At 41.0% G+C, this 24437-nt stretch overlaps 1 protein-coding gene across 2 annotated transcripts in view; it reads right to left on the bottom strand.

Annotated features, from left to right (window-relative positions):
* Nucleotides 1-24437, bottom strand: part of DPP6 (dipeptidyl peptidase like 6) — a 437043-nt gene that overhangs the window by 3214 nt on the left and 409392 nt on the right. For both annotated transcript variants that reach the window (XM_026069252.1, XM_026069253.1), the window contains exons 17-23: nucleotides 15281-15328; nucleotides 10822-10920; nucleotides 8424-8493; nucleotides 5523-5717; nucleotides 4729-4783; nucleotides 3720-3825; nucleotides 2322-2380 (exon numbers count right to left, since the gene is read on the bottom strand). In XM_026069252.1, the coding sequence (XP_025925037.1) occupies nucleotides 2322-2380; nucleotides 3720-3825; nucleotides 4729-4783; nucleotides 5523-5717; nucleotides 8424-8493; nucleotides 10822-10920; nucleotides 15281-15328 (632 nt within the window). The remainder of the gene's footprint in view (nucleotides 1-2321; nucleotides 2381-3719; nucleotides 3826-4728; nucleotides 4784-5522; nucleotides 5718-8423; nucleotides 8494-10821; nucleotides 10921-15280; nucleotides 15329-24437) is intronic.

Below are 24437 nucleotides of genomic sequence, written 5' to 3'. Positions count from 1 at the left end.
TTTAAGTCAGGAGTGGAGTTAGCCTTACAAATACCACCAGGATGGGTTGCACTCTTCAATTTACAGGTGAGAGGACATGGGAATTAYGGAGTGCAAAGGGGTCTGGGCTACTGAGAGAGCTGGCAGCACACTTCAGGGGTCCAAATTACAGTCCTTACCCTATTTTCCCTGTAAATAGCAACCTTTCTTTCAAGGTTTGTTTTAGTTGGCTAAATGTGGATTTAGCGCCATTTGAGATGTCGCTGGGACAGATGTGGTTGCAGATGTGGCTAACAGCTGTGGCACAGACCTACAGGATTTGTGCACTTGTGGGGGCAGCAGCTCAAAGACTAGCGAGATACCCTACAGCACATTAAAGAACACTAGACGTTAGGCAGCTGAATCCTGCCTGTAGTCACTACAGGCCATTGAGCTATTCAGAGTCGTCTTAAAGCAGACAGCACTGACTATTAACCAGGCTGTGATTTATACTCTATTAATCATAATGAGAATTTAGACACCTAGGTTATATGCTTAAATATAGGTGTCTTTGCCTGAAAATAAATCCCAGCTCAAGGGCTTTATTTGTTTGCCCGCACCTTGGCATCTAGTGCCATTTGAGATGCCATAAAATATTCATGACAGCCATGTGAGACTGCATATATGACACGAGATCTAGGGGAGACATATTTTTGTAGGGGCACCTGGAGGCAAAACAAGATGTGCTCAGGTGTTTCAAATGGCACCAGAAATTTAAGAAACTGCATCCAGCATGTGGCAATTTTTTTTTTTTTTTTGGTTAATGTGTATCCTAAGGACATTAATTGACAAAACAAACAAGCAAACAAAACCTCTTTTCATCCCCATCTACTACAGAAGTTCTCACATTCAGGGCAACTCAAGGCAGGTTCTTGCTTTCTTGCACCTTCACACCCAGTACAGATGTAGCAACTCTTTGCAAAGTTTGCAAGGGTGGACTCTGGTCTTCCCTATATCGTTAGACCTAATTAATGAGTTCTCTCATCCTCTGACTGCTGCACACAATGCCTAAGTTTTTGATAATGTATGAGTGTCTTGTATTTTGTTCACTCCTCATATGAATCCTTGCTTTCTTCTCCCTCAGTTATAATCTTCCTCAGGACAATACAAGCTTTTTGGAGTCTACATCAGGTCTTCAATTACATGACCTTCAGAAAGCTCATGTCTGTGTCCACAGATTAGGAACAATTCTTGCTCCCTAAAGCAATACATGGTTCAACTGCTGCATATCAGAGACACATCTATCAGTTAGTGGACCATGCCTGAAGCATTGCAATGCTCCACAGAGAGCAGAGGTGCCATTTCTGGCAGCTAATCCCAACTCAGTCAAAAGTATCACTGTTTGCTAGGACCAACTTTTCAATACACAGAGAGCATAAGGCAATTCAAAGCTCTCATTTCTGAAATAGTTTCACTTGCTTTTGCTTCTGCTGACCTGCTTCAAATTTCTAAATGGACAAAGAGATTTTACCATGATCTAGAGGTCATCACTGCAAAACTTTAGAAAGGCAATGAACTCACTATTTAGATAGCCAGACAAAAACTTCCACTGCAGAGGCAGAGGATGCTGCCTGCCTTCTSTGTGATAACATGGGGAACTGTTTCAAACCTTTGCTGCCTTCATGTCTTTGAGCTGAAGACAAGGCTTAGCAGGGTTAACAAGGTTTTCTGTATAACATTTTTTGTCTGTATGACTATTCTTTATTAGTTTTTTCCTCCAAATAATTGAAGCCCATGAACCAACTGATCCCATCTCACACATTAAACAATATATTTGCTCACTGGTGACATGCTTCCTTTTCTATGCCTCCTGCTCAACTCTGGCACAGAGTTCTGCCTGTCTGAAATATCGCATCTGCGCTTACTTTTGAAAAAACAARAGAGGCAAAGCTTCACTTGACCTGGGATGAAAAATTATATATCAGACGGAATTGAAGTGGCAAGATCGCTGGAATGAATTTTAACAGAGGCCTTGACATTATGCCCATTTGGCCACATGTGAGTCCCTCAGTCGTTTTGCCTCAGTTCTTCCATCTGTAAAACTGGAATAACTATATTTACCCAATTTAAAAAGGGAGCATAAAGGTTAATCAACAACAAATGTATCCATTATTACTGGATTAAGAAAACAAAAGCAGTAAGCAGGCTTAATGACACCTCTCTACCTTTTAAATATAGACAGTTTGACTAGTGAGTCCATCTTTCATGCCCTTGCTTCCTTCCCAAAAGAGAACATATGAAGAAAGAATTAAAACCCTGTTTTTATCATGAAAATTCACTGTGTCATAAACCCATGCAGTTACCTCATATGCTCTGTTATCAATCCCGTGCAAGCCCAAATATCTTTCAGAAAAGGCTGAAGCTTGAAAAGAAAGAAAGAAAATGTATGTCAGTGATAATTGAATACATTCATACTTCTGAATCAAATATTGCAAATGCTAAAAAGAAGGCCATATTTTCTAACAGTGCATTAACTGCACAGGCCATATTTTTAAAAGCGTTTGAAAATGCACTAAGGATATGTACAATCCTACAGTCTTTCTTTATCACCGTGTACTCATAGTTTCTAAATTAGTTACAGAAGAGCTTTTTTTTTTTYYCCCCCCCCTCAATGGAACAGAAATATAAGAGCAGAAGGGTAGGATCCTGTTGTGTCCCTTTCTCCTTTCTCATAGCTGTGTTGACAGTCATTTGTTTCAGTGGTAATTGTTTTGGACCTGAAGCCAGACTTAACACCACCGACTTTAATGATGGTCTCCCCATTTGCACTGGCACAAAGCACAAAGGGAACTGAGGTCTCTAAGAGAAAGGACCACAGCGTGCAGAGGAACATCGCAAGACAGCTGGCGCAGATGGGGTAGGGAGGCTGCTGTGCTGCAGCTCTCAAGGATGGGCAGTTCAGGGAAAAATGGAACAGATTCAGGCTAGCAGTACCATTTGAGGGAGGTTAGATGGTTTTAGATATGCTTCTCCTTTACATAAAAGGAGCAAAAAATAAAGGGAGAAGGTGGGGTGTAGCAAGATCTCCCCTGTGCTAACACAATCTCTGAGCAGTCCTCCACAGTGTGTCGTGGACTTGCTCTGCACATCCTGCACTGTGCAGGACACGGTGCTGAGCAGTGCTCAGATCCGTGTGTGCCCAGACCTGCTGAGCTGAAACCAAGCTCTCGGTGCCTTTTTTTATCAAGCTCCCAGATGGCAAAAGAAGGAGGCTGCTGCCTTGTGTAGAAGTGTCCCAGAGCACCAAGCACCAGGTCCTCCGACGTCGCTGGGGTTGCACCACTGCATCCACAGGGATGCAACCAACACAGAATCACAGAGCACACAAGACTATCTGAAGGCTGAAAGACTTATTTGGCTCCATCATTCAGAGAGGGATTTGAGGTTATGAATGGCCCCATGTGGCTGTGAGAGCTGTGTGTGTGTTACGCATCCTGGAGGAGTTTGTGGCCTCCAGCACAAGGAATCCATCTGCTGAGGGTGATGTTGTGGAGCCCTCCCACACGCTCCTAGCTAGCCCCACTGGTGTTAGCAAGACTGGTCTCCAGCAGGAAGAAAAGGGTTTATAGCTAGTCCTAAGAAGACAGACAATACAAAACAGGCAGGATCTCAGGAAGGAAAGAGAAGATAAACTGAAAAAGGGTAGGGCAGAAACAGATTTGTAGTCAGAGAGAGCCTGTGGGCTCTGGGATGGTATTTACCATATAATTTGAAGTCTGTCAATGGGGAAAGAGCAGCTCCGCATGCGAACACCTGATTCTCTTCGCCAGCTGGAAGTATGTAAGTGCTCAGATAGCCGCCATAATCCTAGAGCACAAAGCATTAGGTGAGCATCTGCAGTCTGGGAGTGATGCGGTGCCATTTTCGGGCATAGAAACAGGATAATGGAGACCTCGCAGCAACCTGTCTGCCATATCAAGACTCTTAGTGCCTTATACTGTACAAATATGCAATGAGGGACATCTCTGTGACTTCAGCAGCTGTGGTTTCAGATGAGCTCTATACTTAATGCATTCTCTTGAAGGCAGAAGGATTTGTATGCGGAGAGCTTGCCTCCTTTTTCCTAGTTTATAGCACTAGGTCTTATCAAATAGATTACCTCTCCAAAATATTATTTCAGTCTTTTGTTATTTAAAATTGACATTAGAATTTCAGCTTCTGCCATCAGTCCGTTAACAATTCTCCACAGAGATGCTAAGTGCAGCACTCTTCACTCACTCTACCCCATATCTGCCATAATAAACAATTTCTACTCATAATCCCATTCTCATTTCAAACTATGTGTACTTTGCAATTGCTATTTCCTAGCCAGGCACACTCCATGGTGTGAATCAGCCTCAGAAATCAATATTGTTGTACATTTGTACGATACAAGCTAGAGCTACCCACACTCCAACAGACCTTCAGGGACAAGATGAAAATGAAATGAAAGTTTGCAAGGGGAAAAAATAATTAATTATCTGACAGCATTTTTATGACAAATAGTCACTTTCTTCCCTTTGAAGTTAATTTAAAAGAAAACATTGATGAATACATTGATAAAATGAAAGCTTTCATCTTTAACATCTCTCAGCAAGAAGCAGTCTATCCCCCAAATAAATAATAATGAAAAAGTCACCACTGGCATATTCAATAAATTGGGATTTAACTCTGCTGCTTAACCGTGTCAGCCAACTATAACAGTACATAGGAATAATGGGAAAATGTTACCTTCCCAAACACACCGACTCGCATTTTATCAATGTAATGCTCCTTCAGCATTGTCCTAGAATATGAAAGAGGAGAAACAATGAGTTAAAAATATTTTTCCCTTAGATTCAGGAAACACAGTGTGATTTAAAGATTTTTATCGCTTGAATTTGAGGTGGTCCCAGGAAAATGATGCAGACAATCTAAATTCATGCTGATACATACTGCTTCCATATAAGTCTCCATTCAATTTAATCTTTTGGCCTGTTGTGTTGGATTTGACCAAACAATGGTGACAAATAACCTGCACTACTTCTGAAAGCTATAGTAAAACTGTTGCTATTACACTACTCTAATGGTGTTTCTAGTGTGTTAATGCTCAGAGTAAATCTCACGATACTGCAAGACTTGACATTTATATTTTGTACTGATTTTATATTTTAAAAAGTCTTAATTTTACAGGTTTAAAGATGGACTTTTTTCCAACCACCAGCCCAGCAAAAATTAATCTAGGAACTGATATTCAAGCTTGCTTGTTTGTAGACGTTTGACTGTACAGAGCTAAAAATAAAAAGGCTTTGAACATGTAATACAGATAAGCATGCTACAATTTAGCTCTGTTTAAGGCTTGTTCTCCCCCATCTGCATTGGTTGGCATAAGCTCTTTCTCATGTGCCATGATTTGGTCACAGCTCTATGACTATGTTGTCCTTCCCTCCCTTTCCCTTTCTCCCCATTTAAGGAAGCAGGACAAATGCCAGCCTTCGTTTAATTATTAGTAATGAATTAATTTCTTAAAGAAAGGTGTCATTCACCGGACAGCTTCCAACTGATCCTTCTCTTCCAAAAGGCCCAGTCTTCTCTTCACTTCGTGCAATAGTTTAGTGCCCTGAAATCCGCTCCCACGGCCATCGAACTTCACCACAATCGCGTTGTGAGAGCTGACCATGACGCTTTCCCAGTTCACTTCAAATTTCTCGGTTACAATCTGGCTGCCAGGCGTTCCRTCTCTGAAACGGAAACAGGCGTCAAGCCATGGTGCCAGGTTCACTCTTGGTGAAGCAAAATCAAGGTTATGAAATGGAGGCCAAAAGCTCTTTTCTGGGGCAAGAGCTTCCCGCCTCAGTGGGAAGCTGAAGCGTCCGCACCCATTACAAGGCTGTGCAGATTTAAAGAAGAGGAAACCAGTCTCTGGGATAATAATAATCTGTTATTGTACAGAAGGCTGGTTGCGTGGGATGGACTTTGAGGCTGGGGTGGCGGCTCTAGGCTGGTTTCTACCTCCCTCCCTACGTAGCAGCTATCACTGTGCTTAGCAGAGCTTTAAACAAATCTAGAAAGTGCATCATTAAACAGGCAGGATGCCTAGGGAGAGTGRCCCAGGGCAATGATGCAGAGGTCAGGGGAGTTTTGCCAGTTTACACCGCACAACAGTCTGCTCTGTGACTTTGTCATGTCTGTTCCCAAAGACAGGGTTTTTCTGGTGGAGTGGTTGCCATGAGGAGCCTGACTTTGGGGCATGCTGGCACTGCTGAAATGCTCTGGGATGAAACCTGCAGACATGAGTCCGGTTTTCCTTCACTGGCAGTCATTTGGGTTTCATTTACTGTCCCCTTTCACCCAGCTTGGACCTCCCCTCTCCTGCAGGCTTCACAAGAGCGATGGTAGCTGGAACTGTCAATCATAGCTGGCACCACTGCTTGAAACAAGTACAAAGGGAAAGAACATTTCTAAAGGAGATAAAACTAATAGCTTAAAAATGCTCAGGTTTGCCTGAAATTGGTAGATAAGGTGATCAGGGGCAAGACTTTCTCTTCACCCTCCTGCTTAGGGTCTGATCCTGCAAAAGAGAGACATAGGGACTCCTCTTCAGCCAGACAGTTCAAAAAATAAAATAAAAATCAAGAGGTGATGAAGAGGAGAAGTAAGATTTAGGACTGTGATTACTCTAGTCAGTGGCGCTTCCACCTACTTGTCCTTTTTTGGGTTCTCAGAGACATCAGACAACTCATTGCAGGTTTTTTATGTGCATGTGACTTTGATCATTTGCATTTATTCAGCAGAGACCCAGGCACATCTAGCTTCAGAGGCAGCCTAATCAAGTGTTGTTAGCTTGATGAGTACCAATCTTCCTCAAGCACTTGTATAATGAAGTACATTTTCTCTGCAGTAATTTGTGATGTAACGACATGCTTATTGCGGTGTTTTTGTCCTTCAATGAAGGAAGTGCAGGATGGTGTTTAGGCATTCATCAGCCACTTTCATTCCTACTTCAGGCTTCTCTATTGTGGTGTGGCTCCCCACCAGGAAGCAAGCAATGCAGCAGGAGGACCAGGGAAGAGTCTTCCAAGGTCAATGAATTCCTTCTCCCAGTTTCTTTTCAGATTGACAGAAAAGTTTATTATATGCATTCCTAAATGTTGTGTACAGAAATATCCATCTGTTACACATGCCAAAAGAAAATCCCACCTACCTAATCAAAATGCTTAAATCCTGCAAATCTTCAAAGGTTTCTAACTCTCTCCACTGGTATTTCAGGGAACACAGACCCTTACAGGGGAAGGACTGCTGCATTAGGACATCCAATATTTAAGCTCTAGTAAGGCTGACAGCATCTCACTCAGACTACCTATTGAATGCCCAGGGCTAATGAAGTGCCACATAATGGCATTCACAAATGTCAGTGCACTGAGAAAATTGCTCCACTCCCAGGCTGACCAGGAAGGATGCCCAAGGGCGTTGYGGCTTAGCTATTGACTCTGCTGGAGGGACCTATCTCTCTGGCTGCGGACAGAGTGGCATGCTCCTTTTCTTCATGCACCAGGAAGGAAAGAGGGATGCTTCCCTTTGTCCATTATCCCAGGGGATGTAGCTCTTGCTCTGGATGTGGAGGAGCTGGATCTAAGTCCCTCTTTTACCCAATTGCTGAAAAACTTTAAAACTTTTGCAAATCAGGAAAAAGAGGAATCAGATTTGAGCTTCTCAGAAGTAAGTCCTTGGTGATGGATGACCTGCCACTCACAGGTGAATGACTCCCAACCTTTCCTGAAGGAGTTATTCCACTCTGTAAATAATTAATTACTCAACAGCGCAGGGATAGGGCCCTAGATCTCTCCTAACCAAGGGAGTGCCCTAAATTTGGGGCTAAAGAGTCAACATCTATCTTTTTTGCCCTCATCTTTCTGTTTCTGCCCCAAACCAATTGAATTGCAAGTGTACATGGAATAGCTTCACAGCAGAGTGAACTGCAGGATTTCGTTAGAGAGGTGAAACCGTGGACTCAAACACAGGAGAGAAGGGACGGACCTGTGTTCAATCTTTCCCTCTCAAATGAGGGCACTAACTCCTAGACTACAGGTTTTAAGAGACATCACAGCATCCTTCCTCCCTGACTGCTTTTGTAATTTTGGAATTAAGTGTGATTACCAAAGCTTACCAAATCTATACAGAAAACAGTCTAGTTTCTAACTTTTGCTGGGGATTTTCATGCCCCCACAGAACCTCACTGCTGGCATGGTGCTGGCAACTCAGTTGACAGTGGGAATTCCTGCAGCTCTGAAGTTAGGCGGAGGTAGAGAATCAAAGTGCTGGGCTTAGGCGCTAAAGCAGGCTGGCATGCATTGAACACAACTTATCTTAAAGGACTCTGATCATGGTGAAGGCTTCCATGTTGCCCTAATAATGTGAACAAAAACAAAGGAAGAACAAGAACTTACATAACCAATAGCAAAGGATAGTGTGCGGTGTCTGAAAAGGTTGCTGGCTTTAAGATCTGCATTGGCAATTCTAGGCAAAAAAAACAACAAATAACAGCATGTCTTTAGTGTGGGAAAGCTGACGTAACTCTAATAGATTTTTATAGTGTTTTGACCACTTACGAGCAGGAACAAAATGGCATTTCATAAGATGCACTGGTAAATAACACCTTAGGAACACAGATGTTGTCAAAGAAAAGACCCATATTGTAACAGCCAAGGTGACAAGGAACGTAAATCTATAGTACAGCATGAGCTGTCCAGTCATGCATCACTTTTACAATGTTCAATTAACATCTGGCAAKAGCTATAATTTTCCTTTTTGGCAGGTGGATGAGTGACATAGCCAGAAATCAGTATTTCAGGGTAGCAGAGGAGAGGGAAAATAGGAGAAGATAATAGCTAAAGACCCAATTTAGGATGGTGGGTGGGAGAGAGAATAGGATTTTTTCTGCTGTAATGGTGTGAAGACAGGTAGAGAACACGTATTTTAATCCTAGCTTTTAGAAGGCCTAACTTTGCTATAAAACAGGAGGTAGCCTTGCTGAAGCCTGCGTGGTTGTACCAGTATTAAACCGGTTTAAATGAGAGATGAATGAGGCCCATGCAGTATAGTGACACTCACCAAAGCTTCATTTAACTGCTGTTTGTGGCCTCGCATTGGTATCTGAAAATGCTTCCACACAAATGCCTTTTACATTAATGACAGAGCATTTATTTTTAAAATGTTAACTACAATCCAGATTACCAAAGGCACAGCAATTAAATTGGTATTAGCAGCATTTTCAATAGATTAATACACAGATTAACCGCGAGGTTTAAGTGGTTTATTTTGCAATCATTGACACCCAGTCTAATTGGTTATTCCATCTGAATGCTAATGGTCTGCAAATTGGATCAATGGCCCAGGGACAGCCAAAAAGGCCATCATTTGACTTTAAATATAGATAAACATTACATGCAGTGTTCCCAAGGCTGTTAAGCCTAAGGCCTTGAAAATACAGGAAGAACACAAAAGAACAGCCATATCGCTACAGCCAGCTTGTAGTTATTACACACACACACACACACACACACACTTGGTTAAATGAGCAGAAGAAAGTTTCAAAGATACCTACAGTTAAGAAATCTAGCAACAACTTGAATTTGTAATAAAAACTGTTTGCTTCCAGTATGCCTATGAATTGGCCCACAGGGGGTGGACAGACGGTGATCTTTATGACGAGCCATCTTTCATGGTCGTGTCCTGCCCATGAGGCCCGGGAAGTGCACATCTGTTCTTGTTTTTTCATGCATCAGCTTATGTTCCTAATACCAATGTACCAAGCAGAACATTTTAGGCAATTATTGCCCTTTTCCAATGGCTACTGCCTCTCAGCCTCACATTTTATAATACCTGGTAATGGTCCAAATTAGCAACTTAACATCCATCACACCTCAACGGCTTTTATTTCGTTGCATCCTATCTGAAAGGTATTCTACATTCTCCATCGTGGGAAATATTATGGGTCATATTTTGAAGCCTGGTTCCCTAGCTGCTTCTTTGGAGCTGCCACCATGCACACAAACTGGATTTCCCACATATAGGTAGGACATCTGTTTATAGCAGGAACAGCTGCTTTTGCAGTGGTACACGGACAGGCAGAAAATGCTTACACTTTGCCCGTTTGCTACAATGCCCTTCCTTTTCTCTGTGCTCTTTGGCCTATAGATATGTGGGTAATAAATAAACAAGTGATACAAACAGAATGCAGCAGATGCTGATTTACGCTGCTCCAGGTTTCTGCCTTCTTTACTCCAGATGAAATCTCTTTGCTTTTGTTGTAGAGTTGTTTTTTCCAACCCTGCCAAATGAGGTGGCTTTCTCGAAGAATCCTGAATGACTCAGGCCGAAAGTCCTTGGCAACTTGAATTCCTGACTGGCGATTACTGCTGTGTTCACGGCAACTTTATATTGCGTGCTGAAAGGCTGCCACGGTTGCAGCTAGCAAGCGCATACAGTATCGCACTTCAAACYCATCTTAAACAACAGCCCAGCCCAGCCAGGACAAATACCCCTGAGAATGGGGGCACCACACCGTGTCATCTCTTAGAGAGTTTTTTTTTTCTCCACAGGACGTTTTAAAAGAAAAAAAAAAAAAACTATCCTTTTTCCTTTCTTCAGCTGCATTCTCATCAAACCCTGTCTCTGTAATAACTTCCTTATATATAGCACTTCCTAATAAAGTGCTTTGCAAACTGAGAGTTTGAGCACCAAAGTCATTTTTCCTCCTGCCATTCTGCCAAGATGACTGTAACATTTCACAGAAGCAACAGTTAAAAAGAAAAAGAAAAATGAGAGAGGAAAAGTACTACTTACTGTAATCATCTATCTTGATTTCCATGTATTCTACTTTAGGCATTTGTCTGTCATTTACAGTCAACTGCACATTTTCATTTACCTCCAGGTCAAAGATTTCTGAAAGAATAAGGACAAGATCACAAAAACTTTTGGTGTTGTTTGTGAAAATGTTAATATTTTATAGCCACCTTAATATTTGTGACACAAGTTTCCTTACAAAAGATCTGCCTTCTAGCTATCCAGCCCTCACAGAAGTCTGATTTAGTAAGGTTTCTGAAATGTGCTCCAGGTTCTGTGTTGGTGTAAAGCTCTTTTGCCTGAAGTCAACGATGTTCAGTGGATTCACACCAGCTGGAGATGTAATATGTGCTGAGATACTATCGCAGGAGGGGATTCAGTCTGCTCCAGCCACACATCTATCTTCCAGGCAAACTGTAGGTGTCAAATGAAGAAGCCCTCAAGTGTGTGCTTAAGTTACATTTATAGTAACTTATAATATACATGCATATAATAAATTATTGTGTATTGCGCTTGTGTATTTTATCCAACAAATTTTTGGGATCAAAATGCAGAATTCCTTCCTCCTTCCCAGGATTTAGCCATTATAACCCCTATCCTGGCCACACGCTCTAACCACTGAACCTATTTGAGAAAAAGTGGCCACCTCCACCAAGATGAAGCAGCCATTGTAGTGGCAGCAGGCTGGGTTTGAACATGATGCCTGGGAGGGAGCTGCAGTATCTCCGCACCCCTGGCAGGATGGCTGGGTCGGGGGCTGCCTCTGGAACCCCAGCCATGGCCAACAGGCACCTCCTGCCCTTGTACTGAGGTCTCAGTTTTCACCTTCCAGCAGATACGTGGCCCAGAGCTTTTCCTCGGTGCCACCCATGAAATCCAGGCCCAGCTCATGGACACTCAGCATCTCTTAGCTGAGGCTGTCTCACTGTTTTTCTTGGGGAAAGGGGTGGAGATAGCAAATACAATGCATTTAATATGGAATTCTCTCAGCAAAATAGAGCGTGGACCCTATCACCACCAAGTTATGTGTTTTATTGACTGTGACTTCCCTTTAGAGACGCACTGATAAATGTGTAACCCCAGCTCCCCAAATAACACTCAGGGTACCTGATTATCACGCTCTCATTGCCGCTCTCTACTGAATAGAAAGGCAGGCACAGCACAAAAACATGCCCTTTCCAGTTAATACATTTCACAGTTCTTTCAGCAAGAGTATATTGGTTCAACGACTATTCAACCTGCTTCTAAAAAGCTTGGCTCATCTCTATTGAAATCACAACCCCCACGAAAGCGCCAAAGCAACAGCCTATTACGTTYAGTTAAATATTAAGATTCTCATTTAATTATGGCACACACAAGTAGCTTTATCAGCAGAAAGGGGCCTGCCACGTAGGGGAATTTAGTCAAGCAGTTTTATTTGTTCATATAATTGCATTCACAGAAAGCCAGGAAGACTGGGGAGGAAATAAAAAAGATTGGCATATCTCCTAAAGGACTTTCTTTTCTGCTTTAGGACCACAGGGAGCTCAAGTCTGTGGAGTACAAATGGTCATTGCTTAATTAAATGTAAGCACACTGTAATATTCAGTGCAACTCACTATTATCAGATCATTGCAGAATATAGAGGCAAACTCCCTTTATAGAGTAATGGGCTCATAGYAAATTCAGTAACATGCAATTGCCATAGCTGTCCTTTTTTCAAAAGCAAAAGAATGAGGGAAAATAGGATACCAAGGGAAATGCTAATCATATGCAGAAAACCATGAATTTCAGCAGAAGATGTGTTCTATGCATGACTAGATCGAGTTATCTATGTAATAAATACTACACATATATAACTGTCAAAATAAAACTAGTCTCAGTATGTTTTATGTTACTTTTTAAAGTCTTTYATTTGCTGTTTCTATTTTATAGTATCTCTCACTTCATACATCTAAAAGTAATTTATAAAACTATACAGGAGTCTATAGCACAGTTCAYGAAAACACTATCCTGTACATGCTATTATAGCCAATCAGCCATATCTATGTCTGTTGTAAAATTAAAGTATTGTGTTTAAGAAAAAAAAAAAGAGACAGAAATGGATGGGGAGGAGGAGGAAAAAGTGGTAGAAATAGGGACACTTTTTATTCTTTCAGAAATGAAATCACCTCCTGTAGGAATCCRCACAAAGAAAAGTCCCTCTGCACTTGGTCCTGTCTCTGTCCTGGTGCTTCTCTGGGCTGTCTCTGGGGTGAAGAGGCAAATCAAGCTATCTCCCTATCCCACCCTTGCCAGMACCAATAAAACAAACAAAACCTGGGTCCAAAGTGAGAGCCCTCCTTTGGAGGTGGTTTCAGCACGGCTATGCTGGGAGGAAACGCTATGTGGCGGCAGAAGGAGCCCTTCAAAGGTGTCTCATACCCCAGCAAGGACACTGGGCAGAGCTCAGAGGACGGCCAAGACATCAACAAAAGCATGGGTGAGATTCTGTAGGAAATGGCCGTTTCATGCTTGTTCTGTGTGCAAYGAGCCCTCCTTGCAGATAAAATGCTCTGTAGAAACTCCATGGTATTTTCCCCTTCCTGCCTTGGAAGAAGCTTCTATTTTTGGCCAGGAATGCTTCAATGACAGCAAAACCAGCCAGCTCTGYCAGGGCATTTTTATCCATCAGTCTCAGACTGATGGGGAAACTGAGACACAAGGAAGTGAAGTATTTATCACATGGGCACCTGACAAGTGAGAGAATGGCAGATGGTCTAAGACTTGGTCCAGGATAGGCTATGCTGCCCTGATTTAGCAGCAAAGATCTCTATTGCCTCCCTTACAGAGCAGTCCTGCAGCAGTATGTTGCTTTAACCTAGCTTTTCTAGTATGCTGCTGAATTTTATGCATGTCTTTCTAAGAATTCCTCTGCAAAGAAACACTTCAATACAAATTGATCGAAAAGGCTGGAAGGATAAATTAGAGTTGAATGTGTAATACATCTGCTTAAAGGTATCAGACACTGTTGGCACTCGATGGAACACTATTGAGTATCTATGTCTTAACAAAAAAGGATACAGTATGACACAAATCTGATTTACTTTTCACTTTGATTCACCTTTCTCAGCTTGCTAAGAAACTGAGCAAACTGGCCTTTATTTGCTTCTCTGGAAACCTTCATGGGGATCTAACTTAWTCAAGTCCTCCAGCTCTAATTTTGCTCAATCATAACTGTATTCTCATAGGAAGAGTATTTAAATAATTCAGTAAGAACTTGGGGTTGTGCTCTTCATGTCTTCACAAACAAAGCTTTTCTATGTGCAGTAAGAGATTAAAATGCATGTTGTCAGCAGGAATTTAGAGAATGGGAAGCAAAAAGTCATGCATAGAAACTGCATAAAACAATACAGAATCTTGTGTTTTTTTTCTTGCATGTCCTGGCATCACAGGAGGGGTTTTAATAAGAGACACACATGAGTAAAGACTGGAGGGATGGGGTCCATTGGCTCAGTATTAGGTTGGATCCCTGGTAACAATCCTTGTGGCTCGACATGCAGGTGATTCCCTGCTAGGAAAATTGCCCACTCCCCTTACATGGGTCACCACTCTAAGTAAATGCCTGAGGGCCCTGATCGCAGCTTACAGCTGGGCTAAACTCAACAAAAAAAGGATAGAAAAGGGTCTCCCGTGAAAATGATTGGAGCAGATAAAGCTTGATTTCATGTGAGACTCAGTCCCACACCCTGCTATGAAGTCTCCTAAGACTCAAGAGAGAGAAAGGGGGCACCTTGATTCAAGATACCCACAGAGAAGGCAAAAAGAAAGCCTGTCAGCATGGGGCTCCCTGCCACACTGAGATGGGGTGAAAAAATAGATCTTTCTAAATTGTCTTTATTACTACAGGGGTGAAAAAGCCTGGCAAGAGACAGGAACTCCAGAAACCAAATGGATCTCCGAGCTCAAGTCCTAACCCATCTGTCAATGGCAATAGCCAGCACCGAAGATTTTGGGGCTGAAATCTGTATTTCGAATAACTCCAGATTCTTGCTGGTGTAGATGAGAATCATTAGCATTAAAAAGCCTTACCAAACAAATAAGTATTACTACCCCCATTAAACAGATGAGGAAACCATGCTGCAAGTCAGTGGCAGAGTTGGGAGCAAAACTTGCAACTCGTGGGGCTAAGTCCTGTGCATTACCTCCCTCAGCCTGATAGTCCATATCAGAGTGATTTTATTAAATCATAGATTAAGTTAAATATATATTCTTTGGAGGAGGATGTAAAACAAAATTCATGGAAGACTAACAAAAAGAGAGAGAGAGATCTGGACTGTGGATTTTTTGAGAAAGCTGATAACAAATGACATCCCCAAATCACTGACTTCTTACTCCCAACAGCAAGCTACTGTGAGGACAATGCTTTTAGAAATACTATCTCAGGATACGGCCTGGCTACTTTTCTCTGAAGAATTACAAGATGCAAGCCCGTTCTTACTTTGAGTGTCACTTGTGTTGTGAACAGTCACCACTGGAACTCGTGGACCTTGAAAAGAAGAAGAAAAAAAAAATCAGTTAAATAAGAAGCTCATCTACCTAAACACATGCACATGAACCTGTTTTTGAATTCCAYGGAGATGGAGACTCCTGAGAATTACATTCCATGGAAGAGTAATCTAAAAAGCAAATCACCCAGGTATTAGGAGTCTGTGAATAAGTGACAGTACTGTAGACTCTAAGACATGTGAGGTTTCAAAACCCTTTCCCAATGGACTACTAAGTGCATCTCTCCCTAATTTGTAAACATTATAATTAGCACAAACACAGTTAAATCACTTGCTTTTTAAATTAATCTAATGACACGCAAACATCACAGCACAAAGCATTTACATTTTATACTCCATGGATAACCGTTGCTGTTTTGCAAACAACATTTTTTAAAAATAAATTAAACACTGGTTTGGTTCTCCTAAAATACAGCATTTGGGTAGTGAGATCAGTCAATTTTGTAAAGAGGGTTATCATTACTATGCATGAGTGAACCACAGAGTTCATTTCCATAGGATGCTATAGAGGGGGAAAACATACAATGAGCTTGCAAAGGAATCAGACCAATTCACAGAAGACAGATCACATCGTGACCATTTAACACAGTGGTCTGGAATCAACCCCTACTTTAGGAAGTCACAAGCAGCTGATTGATAGAAAATGGGATGATACATGAGATTACGCTCATTTTATAATTGTCCAGCTTCTTACACTCTGTTCCCAATTATCATCTGCTGACTGCTTTTGGAGACATGACTCTGGGCCAAAAGGAGTTTTGGGCTGAGCTTGTGTAGCCAGTCTTCAGTTCTTCGAATGATTTTGAATAGAGCCTAGGTGTACCACACAGGCGATGTTCTTGGATGTTAAACAAACCCAATGGCAGGGAGTGACTTTCTGGGAGATCCTGAACATAATGCAGGAGAATTAATAACACGGGCTGATACGGGACACTGCTAGGGAAAACAACCAAGGAGAATGAGGGATCCTCACCRAACACAGGTGAAGATCTCAGTGGCCAGGCTTATCGCTACTATAGATCCTSTCTATATTTCAAATTGTTAGAAACTGCGTTTCCTAGTTTCTCAGGGCCCCAAGAGTCTGGTGGCATTTTGGCTGTTCCCTTGTCCTGCTGGTTACGAATGGCATCACCTGGGGAGGGGAAGTGGGGCACATAGCACATAAATGGCAGAGCGAACAGGATTTTTTACTCATGCTTAAAAAATTAATTCCACTCCCCAAATATGCATCTTCCAATTTCCTGTTGCACTGTAGTGCCCTGTAGGGAAGGGTGGTGAGAAAAGGAAGTCCTAGCCCAGAAGAAAGCYCTGACTGCTTTTAATAGCATAGAATAAAGACCATGGAGACGATACATCTTTATCTGCTTCTGATTCAATCCTTCCATACTGCTGGTGTTCAGTGGAAAACACAACATTTGCACTAATTCAGAAATTAAATAATAATAAAAAAAGTCAAAATTTTAAACCTCAAAATTAAGACACCTTAAGGAAGCCTGATATTCACAGACTATAAATCTCACACCCTCTCAGATTCAACCCCCTTTAAGATGTCTTGGGTTCTTCAACCTAAGACAAAGCATGTGTGATCACCAGTCACTTTCACCAGGAGCTTGTGCAGAGCAGGCTGAAAATCTTCCACCAAAACTTTTCCTTGAGGGAACCCCCCCAACACCCCAAAATGCAGTAACTGATAATGCTCACACTCCTACCACAGTGTAAATAAGAACTAAAATGGGTTAATGGTGTGAGCCACACGTACTGGCTTGGTAAGTGAAATAAGCTCCTGAGAGCAAGGGAGTCTTTAGGGTAGTTTAACTGTGCCAACGCATTTGCCAGTGCTGCCAAGAAACCACATCCCCTTGTACAAAAGTCAGGAGTRCTTAATGCAGACCTTACGTGTAGAGAAAAGTGGCTTTTTTCCCCTCCCAGAATTAAATGAATAGTTTCCATGCAAGGAACCAGGACAAACCAGCCATAAGCTAAGTGGAGAAAGCTCTGATCTCAGTTTCACTCACGTAAATCTAAAACAATTGTGTTCCAGGCAAAAAGACAAGCCAAGACTTACTCTGTTTCATTTTGTTGTCAATCAAAAACATCCTGTTATCAAATTTACATCAGCCTCCTATTCAGGCAGGTTTGCTATTGGAATAGGGCTGACACAGATCAAGGCAGAACTGGTTTTATTTATTACTCAGCTGACTGATAGGGCAGGCCTGACTTTCATTTCCTAATAATTGATAATTTTCATCATTAACGATCTGATTCTTTTGTTTGCTACATTTTCTTAGAATGCAGCTAAGTCAGGATAATGCCCAGGGGAAAATGCTGTGTTTTATACTCACCAAGATTTAGCTCAATTTACCTTTTTACTGTTGATTTACATGATATACTGACCATATTTATTTATAAATCTGCTCTTCTTTTTTCCTGCAGTGCCAGAAACCAGTCTGCTGGAAAAATGACAAATCTAATACACAATTCATCCTGGGCATGATAAATCATCAGTGGAAATAAAAGGAACCTTCCCAAATGATTTCAATCAGAGCTAGAGCAGTCCTTTAATTAACACAAAAATGCTTTATAAAAAGAAAGGGATAAAAGAGAGAAATGCAATGCATATAATCCTCTTATTTTCTAATTTCTTTTCCTTTTCATTTTTGTGCTAGCACTGGGAAAACAGTGAGAAGCTAATAAATTAAAAAAAAAAAGAAAAGCCAAGATGTAGTTTAGAAAATTCCACGTGATATATGTTATGTTTAGTTAGTCTTTTACTAATCTTACTGTCCTCTCCCCAAACCAATATTTTAGAGCAAGGTCCCATATGAAGATATTCAGTTTAAGGCAATATCAAATAAAAATATTTTAAAATATGCATCASTATCCTTGAAAAAGTAGAACTTTGAGTTGCTTGACTTTTATTTTTCAACAAATGAGGAAAAATGGCAAAGACAGAGGAACGCACTGAGTAGAATCGTCAGGTTCGTGCGAAAGATTAGTCTGGATATTAAATATTCACAGTGACTGTGTTYCAGTTAAACAATGTATTTTGGTTGTGAGCAGGTTGAAAGCCATTAAGAAGAAAAATCTTTTTTTTTCTGGGAATGATGTAAATTACTTCTTTCAATGCCGATTTTTAAAGTAAAACAAGTCGGTACATGCTATCCTGAGTCTTTAATACACACGCATTATGAGTCTTTTAACACCCTTATGTTTAGTGTCCAAAGCCKGACAGGGTAAGAACGAAATTCTTGAAATTAGGAAGCGTATATTCATCAGCTGCCTCCCGGGCTCCTTTTGGACCCCGTAACGGTGCGACGGGTCCCRTACACGTGCCACTCGCCCAAGGCGAGCCCAGCGCAGGCCCGGGCAGCCTGGTGCGTGCGTCGCCGCGCCGTCCCCGGGAGCCTTCCCACCTGCCTCGCCAGCCCGCCTGCCTGCGCCTCCGCTCCGGTTTTGCACCCGTTCATTTGGCAGCAGTTTTAGTGCTGCTGCTTTATCTTTAGCATGAGTGAAAGGACCGAACCTGTTGACTGGAGGACTTGTCTGCGTAAGGACACGCGCTATACGTTCCTGGGTACATGCATGGTTAATAACGACGTGTGAATCTCGAGTTACAGGGATAAGATTTTCAATTAACACAGCTAAAAAATTGGCTTTATCACAAAACCTTAAAATTTTTACTGTCATTATCCATGCTAGAAGCAAGATTAAGTCACAATACTATAATGACATGGGCAAGTTTATCAAAAAGGAAGTACTAGCCACATTCTGAAAGTGAGTGGAAACTCCATGTCTGAGTAATCTGACAAGAAAAAAGCACTGACCACAGCTAGCCATCAATTTTTAAGCAGCCTTCATTATTATTTTCAAGTGACTTCTGCTTAAACATGGGCAGAAAGCAGCAACTGTAGATATTTAGGTGACAAGGTACAAATTTCCAGTTTAAAGATTGAAAATCATACAAACTTGAACAAAATATTTGCCAAGCATTAATTCTGGAATATTTTCCAAAATTTTGGAATATATTCCAAAACATTATCATGCTCTAAACAGCATGGGGAAGTATATCAGCTACAAATTTAAGATGAAACTAGTAATTACAAAAAGAATACTATATAACTTGCAAAAAAGGTAATCAGTGTTAGAAGAGAGAGAAAAGMAAAAAGGATTGTCATATCGTTCTCATCCATATTCTTAAAGGCTTCAATGTGGCAGATAATTTCAGACCAGAAGCTAAGTTCACAGTGTGTAAACAATAAAAATTCAAATACTCTCTGCCAGCGCCACCAGCRTATCTTTTAAGCACTGATGAATGATTTAAAAGAGCAGCTGCGAGCGACGTGAACTGAGAAGGTCTGGCTCTGCACAAGTGAGATAATTGGCAACAGCCATCTCTGTGTACAGATTCCAGATCTCTTTATTTGCGAATCCATGAATTATTTATAGGTAATGCATAAAGTTCATATGTTGGGGTGATATTATCATACTAATAAATAAAGACATAGGGAGTTCTGTGAATCACTGCTTATAATTAAAATATTTTCCCATTTACAGTATTTTCTGGTCTATGCTACAGACAGATGTTTGCGATGTTTGCTTTGGCAACCTTGTTGACACAAACATCAAATAGAGATTTGTGCTGCTATTCACCCTCCCTGAGGCATTTAATTTTTAAATCTAATCTTTACTTCCTAATATGTAACTAGTCTAGTAAAATAATCAATACTGTCTTGTTTTCAGGCAACATGCAGAATTGCACAAACTGCGCTGATGGTACTGCTTGTTTCTGCCCCATCTCCTACTACTAATAGATTTTATGCTTACTTAAAGCAGAAATAAATCTTGTTGTTCTGAGATGGCTTTAGTTAACAGTGTCTAGAGGGCAAATGAGCATGAGATTTGGCCTTAATTACACTACATAAAACAGCACTGATGAGTTCTTCAAAAGGTTGCTCAAAGAAGCACATTCAGGATCGGTGCTATTCAAAAAAATCCCGGTTTAAAACTGAGTCCCTTCTAGGGGATTTTGAAAGGAACCTACACAGCTGCATAAAATAGCTGTATGGGAAGCTGGGTTGATGCTAAGCAACTACAACTGATGCTCTGACATCCCACCRTCCCTCATATGACTGCTGAACCACAAAAGTATACAGGACCTCCAGGTCCAAGAAAACTCTCCCTTGCTTCTATAGGTAATCACACCATATAAAGTTATTGATAAATGCTGTCTACCCATAACTATGTTGTTTGCTGCTGTATTTCCTACTGGTGTCTCACTCTTTGGATAGAAACCGCCTTCTAACTTCAAGCTACGCTGGCTGACACTCCAATTTATACCTTTTTGATTTGTGCCAGAAAGCTTTGTCTACTAATCACAAATATCCCCATTATAATTTGAACAATCGTGTCTCCTCAAAGCCCTCATCCAGCAAGTTAAACAGCTGGATTATTTTAGTTACCTTCTGAAGGTAGATTCTCTATTTCTCTTACCATTCTTCTATGCAAGACTGTTCCAGTTTCAGTTCATCCTTCTTAAACACAAAAGACCAGGACTCTACACTCTGCTATAGAGGATGTCTCAACTGGTCCTTCCATAGTGCAGATAATACTTGCCTAGCTCTACAGAAAATYGTTTGCCTGATCCATCCTAAAAGCACATTTGCCTTGTCCATGGCCACAGCAGGTAGGCGGTTCATGGACATCCTGTGTGTCCCGGCTCTGCTCTTCTGAGTCACCTGTAACCAATGAGCCTCAAGCATACAAGGCAGATTCTTGCTCCTGCTCCCCACATGCTTTGAACTATTAATTTCTATCACTCCGGGCCTCCAAGACAGCCAGCTTTTCCAGTATTTCTCTCTGCTTTCTGATGGTGCTTATCAGCTTTGTATCCTTAGCAAATTTCATTAACTCAGTCCAGCTTTGGGTTCCCAGGCCATCAATGAAAAATTTAAGTAAGGTCATTCCCAGGAYCAGCTCCTAATAGATTCTACTACTGATATCCAATTAGCCTTATATTTCTCTTCATCATAATCTACTGTCATCTTTCATTTAGCCAGTTCTTAACCTTACCTTACAATTCTTTTACTAATCTCCATCCTCTCCTTCTTAATTAATATCATCCAATGAGACATCACATCCAGTGGGCTGAGTAAAAGCATTTTCTTCCTTTCACGAGACTTTGTCTAAGGTTTTCAAAGGACATAATATAATAATACTTGTGGCTGGTTCTAAGGAGGAATGTGGAAAACCTATGATCTTTAAGAAACTTTGTGGTACATTCATCCATTGCAACGATTATATCAGATATAAAAGGGAGGTACATTTGGGAAATTTGCCTGCAGATTTCCTGAACCTGGCAGTGCATCACGATTGTGCTCTCAGAGACATAAATACCAGAGCTGGGAGGGAACCACTTCAGTTCACACATGGACCACTGACTTCCCAAAAGGGTCGGGTATTTTACTCACTACTCTGGTTCAAGTCTATAGCTGGAAGAACGGATCTGACCAGAGAAATTCCCTGACCCAACTTTCTTTCTATTTCTAATTTCTATTCTATTTCCTTCTATTTCTAATTGAGTTCCTCATTAATTTAACCTCCTGCAATTCAGTTTGAATCCAGGCTTTCTCCAAACTTGGGAAAGAGAGGAGAGCAAAGGTTTATCATTTGTTCCCATTTCTTAAATATACTTACTGGATTAGTATCTGCTAATCCTAAGAGATATACCATATGTGGAGGAACATATGTCAGAGATGGACATTGTCTGTATTCCCTGCCTACCTTGGAAAGTTTCTCTGGATAACTCAGGATGCCCAGGGAGGCTGTACTGTCTCTGTCTTTGGAGGCTTTCAAGACCAGACTGGATAAAGCCCTGAGCAATCCAGTCTGATCTCTTTGCTCACCCTGCTTTGAGCAGGAGGTGGGACTGGAGACCTCCTGAGGTCCTTTCCAAGCTAAATTTTCCTATGATCCCATGTTTCATATGTATTACAGATGGCAGTGCCATCCTGATGGAGAACCTGTGCAGCCATGTTCTCACCACATTACCCAAAGGCCACAYTTCTGGGGGAGTTGTGGAAAGGGAGAAAGAGTTACAGCACCCRTTCCTCCACCCAGCTCCCCTGCTAAACCTGCTGTTGATATGTTCAAGGGAAAAGGGTAATCACAGCATAAAAGAAGATACTCCTTTCTCTGTGCCATTTACAACTCATTAACATTAACAGAGTAAAATTCCATTATATATTTTGTGTTCTTCCATTAAAAACCTAGTATAAATTGATTTAGAGACCCTTAATTTGTTCTTTTCTAAAAATAAAATTAACTTACAATAAATAATGGTATCTTAGCTGGACAAGTAATAATTGATATGCTGGATATTAATTTTTTTTAAAAAACATAAATAACTGCTTCTCATTGTCTAGTTATTAAGCTATTTCCCTCTCATGAATTCCCAGGTTTTGAAATATCCTTAATGTACTTACTGCATTAATAAAGTGCTAAAAGTGTATCATGCAGAGAAAACAAAAGCCAGCAATAAACCGCAGAGCTGGTCCAGCTGGCAAACAAGGTGAACGAAGCAGTTTTCCTTAGAGCAAGCTTTAAATCTTATGGGATGGTAACATCTGTACTATTCACTGCAGAATAATGAGTTCAACCAAGGTCGCTCATATAGCTGAAAATAATGCACATGCACCCTGGTCTCAACATGCASGAGGCCACTGCTTGATTTGTGAAGCTTCATTATTTGAGGTGCCATAGGAAGCCTGTTGTCATGGTCATTTATCTCCTATGAGTAGAGTTTTGATATATTTTTAAATCCACGGAATGACCAAATGTCAAGAATCCTGGCTATAAGCACATGATAGATTATCTTCTGGGCAATGCCAGACAGCTCATATTTACAAAGCAAGAGTCAAAATCAAAACAGGATCAAATCATGTAAAAGCAAGGAACATGAAGCTTCTTGGGATATGAATAGGAGATATGAATTGGGATAAGAACAGGGATAGGATTTCCACTTTTCATTCCATAATCTTTTCTTGAAGCACTGGAAATAACAGGTGTTTTCTGTTCATTTTATTCTTAAATATTCGTGCATAAATTTTTGTTCACTTATTCCATGTCACTGAGTCTTTATGGGTAATTTACACAGCATTAAGAATGTATAGCAATACAGTGAAATATTTTATAACATGAATGAATGGTCTATTTAAAGGAAGACAAAATGTAATTGGAACATCCATAAAACCTACCATTTTAATTAGCCTCAGACTACTTTAATAACTATGTTGTTAACAGCTGACAGAAAAGAAGTTCTCTTTTAAATCCCAACCCACTAATAGCATCCTATCTTTTCCCGGAGAAGAAGCTCTTGCGATAGCTTCTATTTGTGCAAAGGTGTTTTTTTTTTCGTATCAGCCTGCTATTTTAAAGTAGCACTAGCATGTGAGAGAGTGAGACAGGGTGCTCCCCATCCTTCCTTCACCCACGGGACTTCTGACCCATGAAGGATGCACAAAGGAGTTTAGACGCCAAAGCCAACCTTAACTGTTAAGTTAGAAAGGAAGCCAAGTGAATGCAAATGTGAATTATACAGTAATTATAATATAAATAGGACCCAGAGATTAAGTCTGTGCATGCTTCCAAACAGCAGAAACTAATTTAAGCTTCATAAGCCTCAGGAAAAGTTCCAAAAGGTCGCAGTTTGCCTTGAAGCACTAATTACAGCCTCCTGCTATTGGGTATACAAAAAGGAAGAGTTGTCATAATCAGCCTTGTATAGGAAACCGTTCTGGTCACAACAGATAACAGTCACCCAGTGACCTAATATGCTGGCAACAACCGGGAATCCCTTCCAGGCACGAGTGCGACTKCTGTGCTTATTTGGTATTCAACAGGGTGGGAAACCTGAATCCACACCGTTTCGTCATGCCCAATTCCTGGACGACATTATCGCACTGTACAACGTTTAGTCACACTTAAGGTTTTTTTACCCCTGTTTTTCTCATGTGTCTTGGATTTTGTTAGCCAGATATTTTGGTTAGTGAGTCTGACTTTTGCAGCAGCACAAGAATAGCACATTCCCAGGGA

Source organism: Apteryx rowi, unplaced genomic scaffold, assembly GCF_003343035.1.
Source record: "Apteryx rowi isolate R43461 unplaced genomic scaffold, aptRow1 scaffold_29, whole genome shotgun sequence".
NCBI lineage: Eukaryota > Metazoa > Chordata > Aves > Apterygiformes > Apterygidae > Apteryx > Apteryx rowi.
The sequence above is the reverse complement of the archived record's forward strand: the minus strand, read 5'-3'. Positions and strand labels throughout refer to the sequence as shown.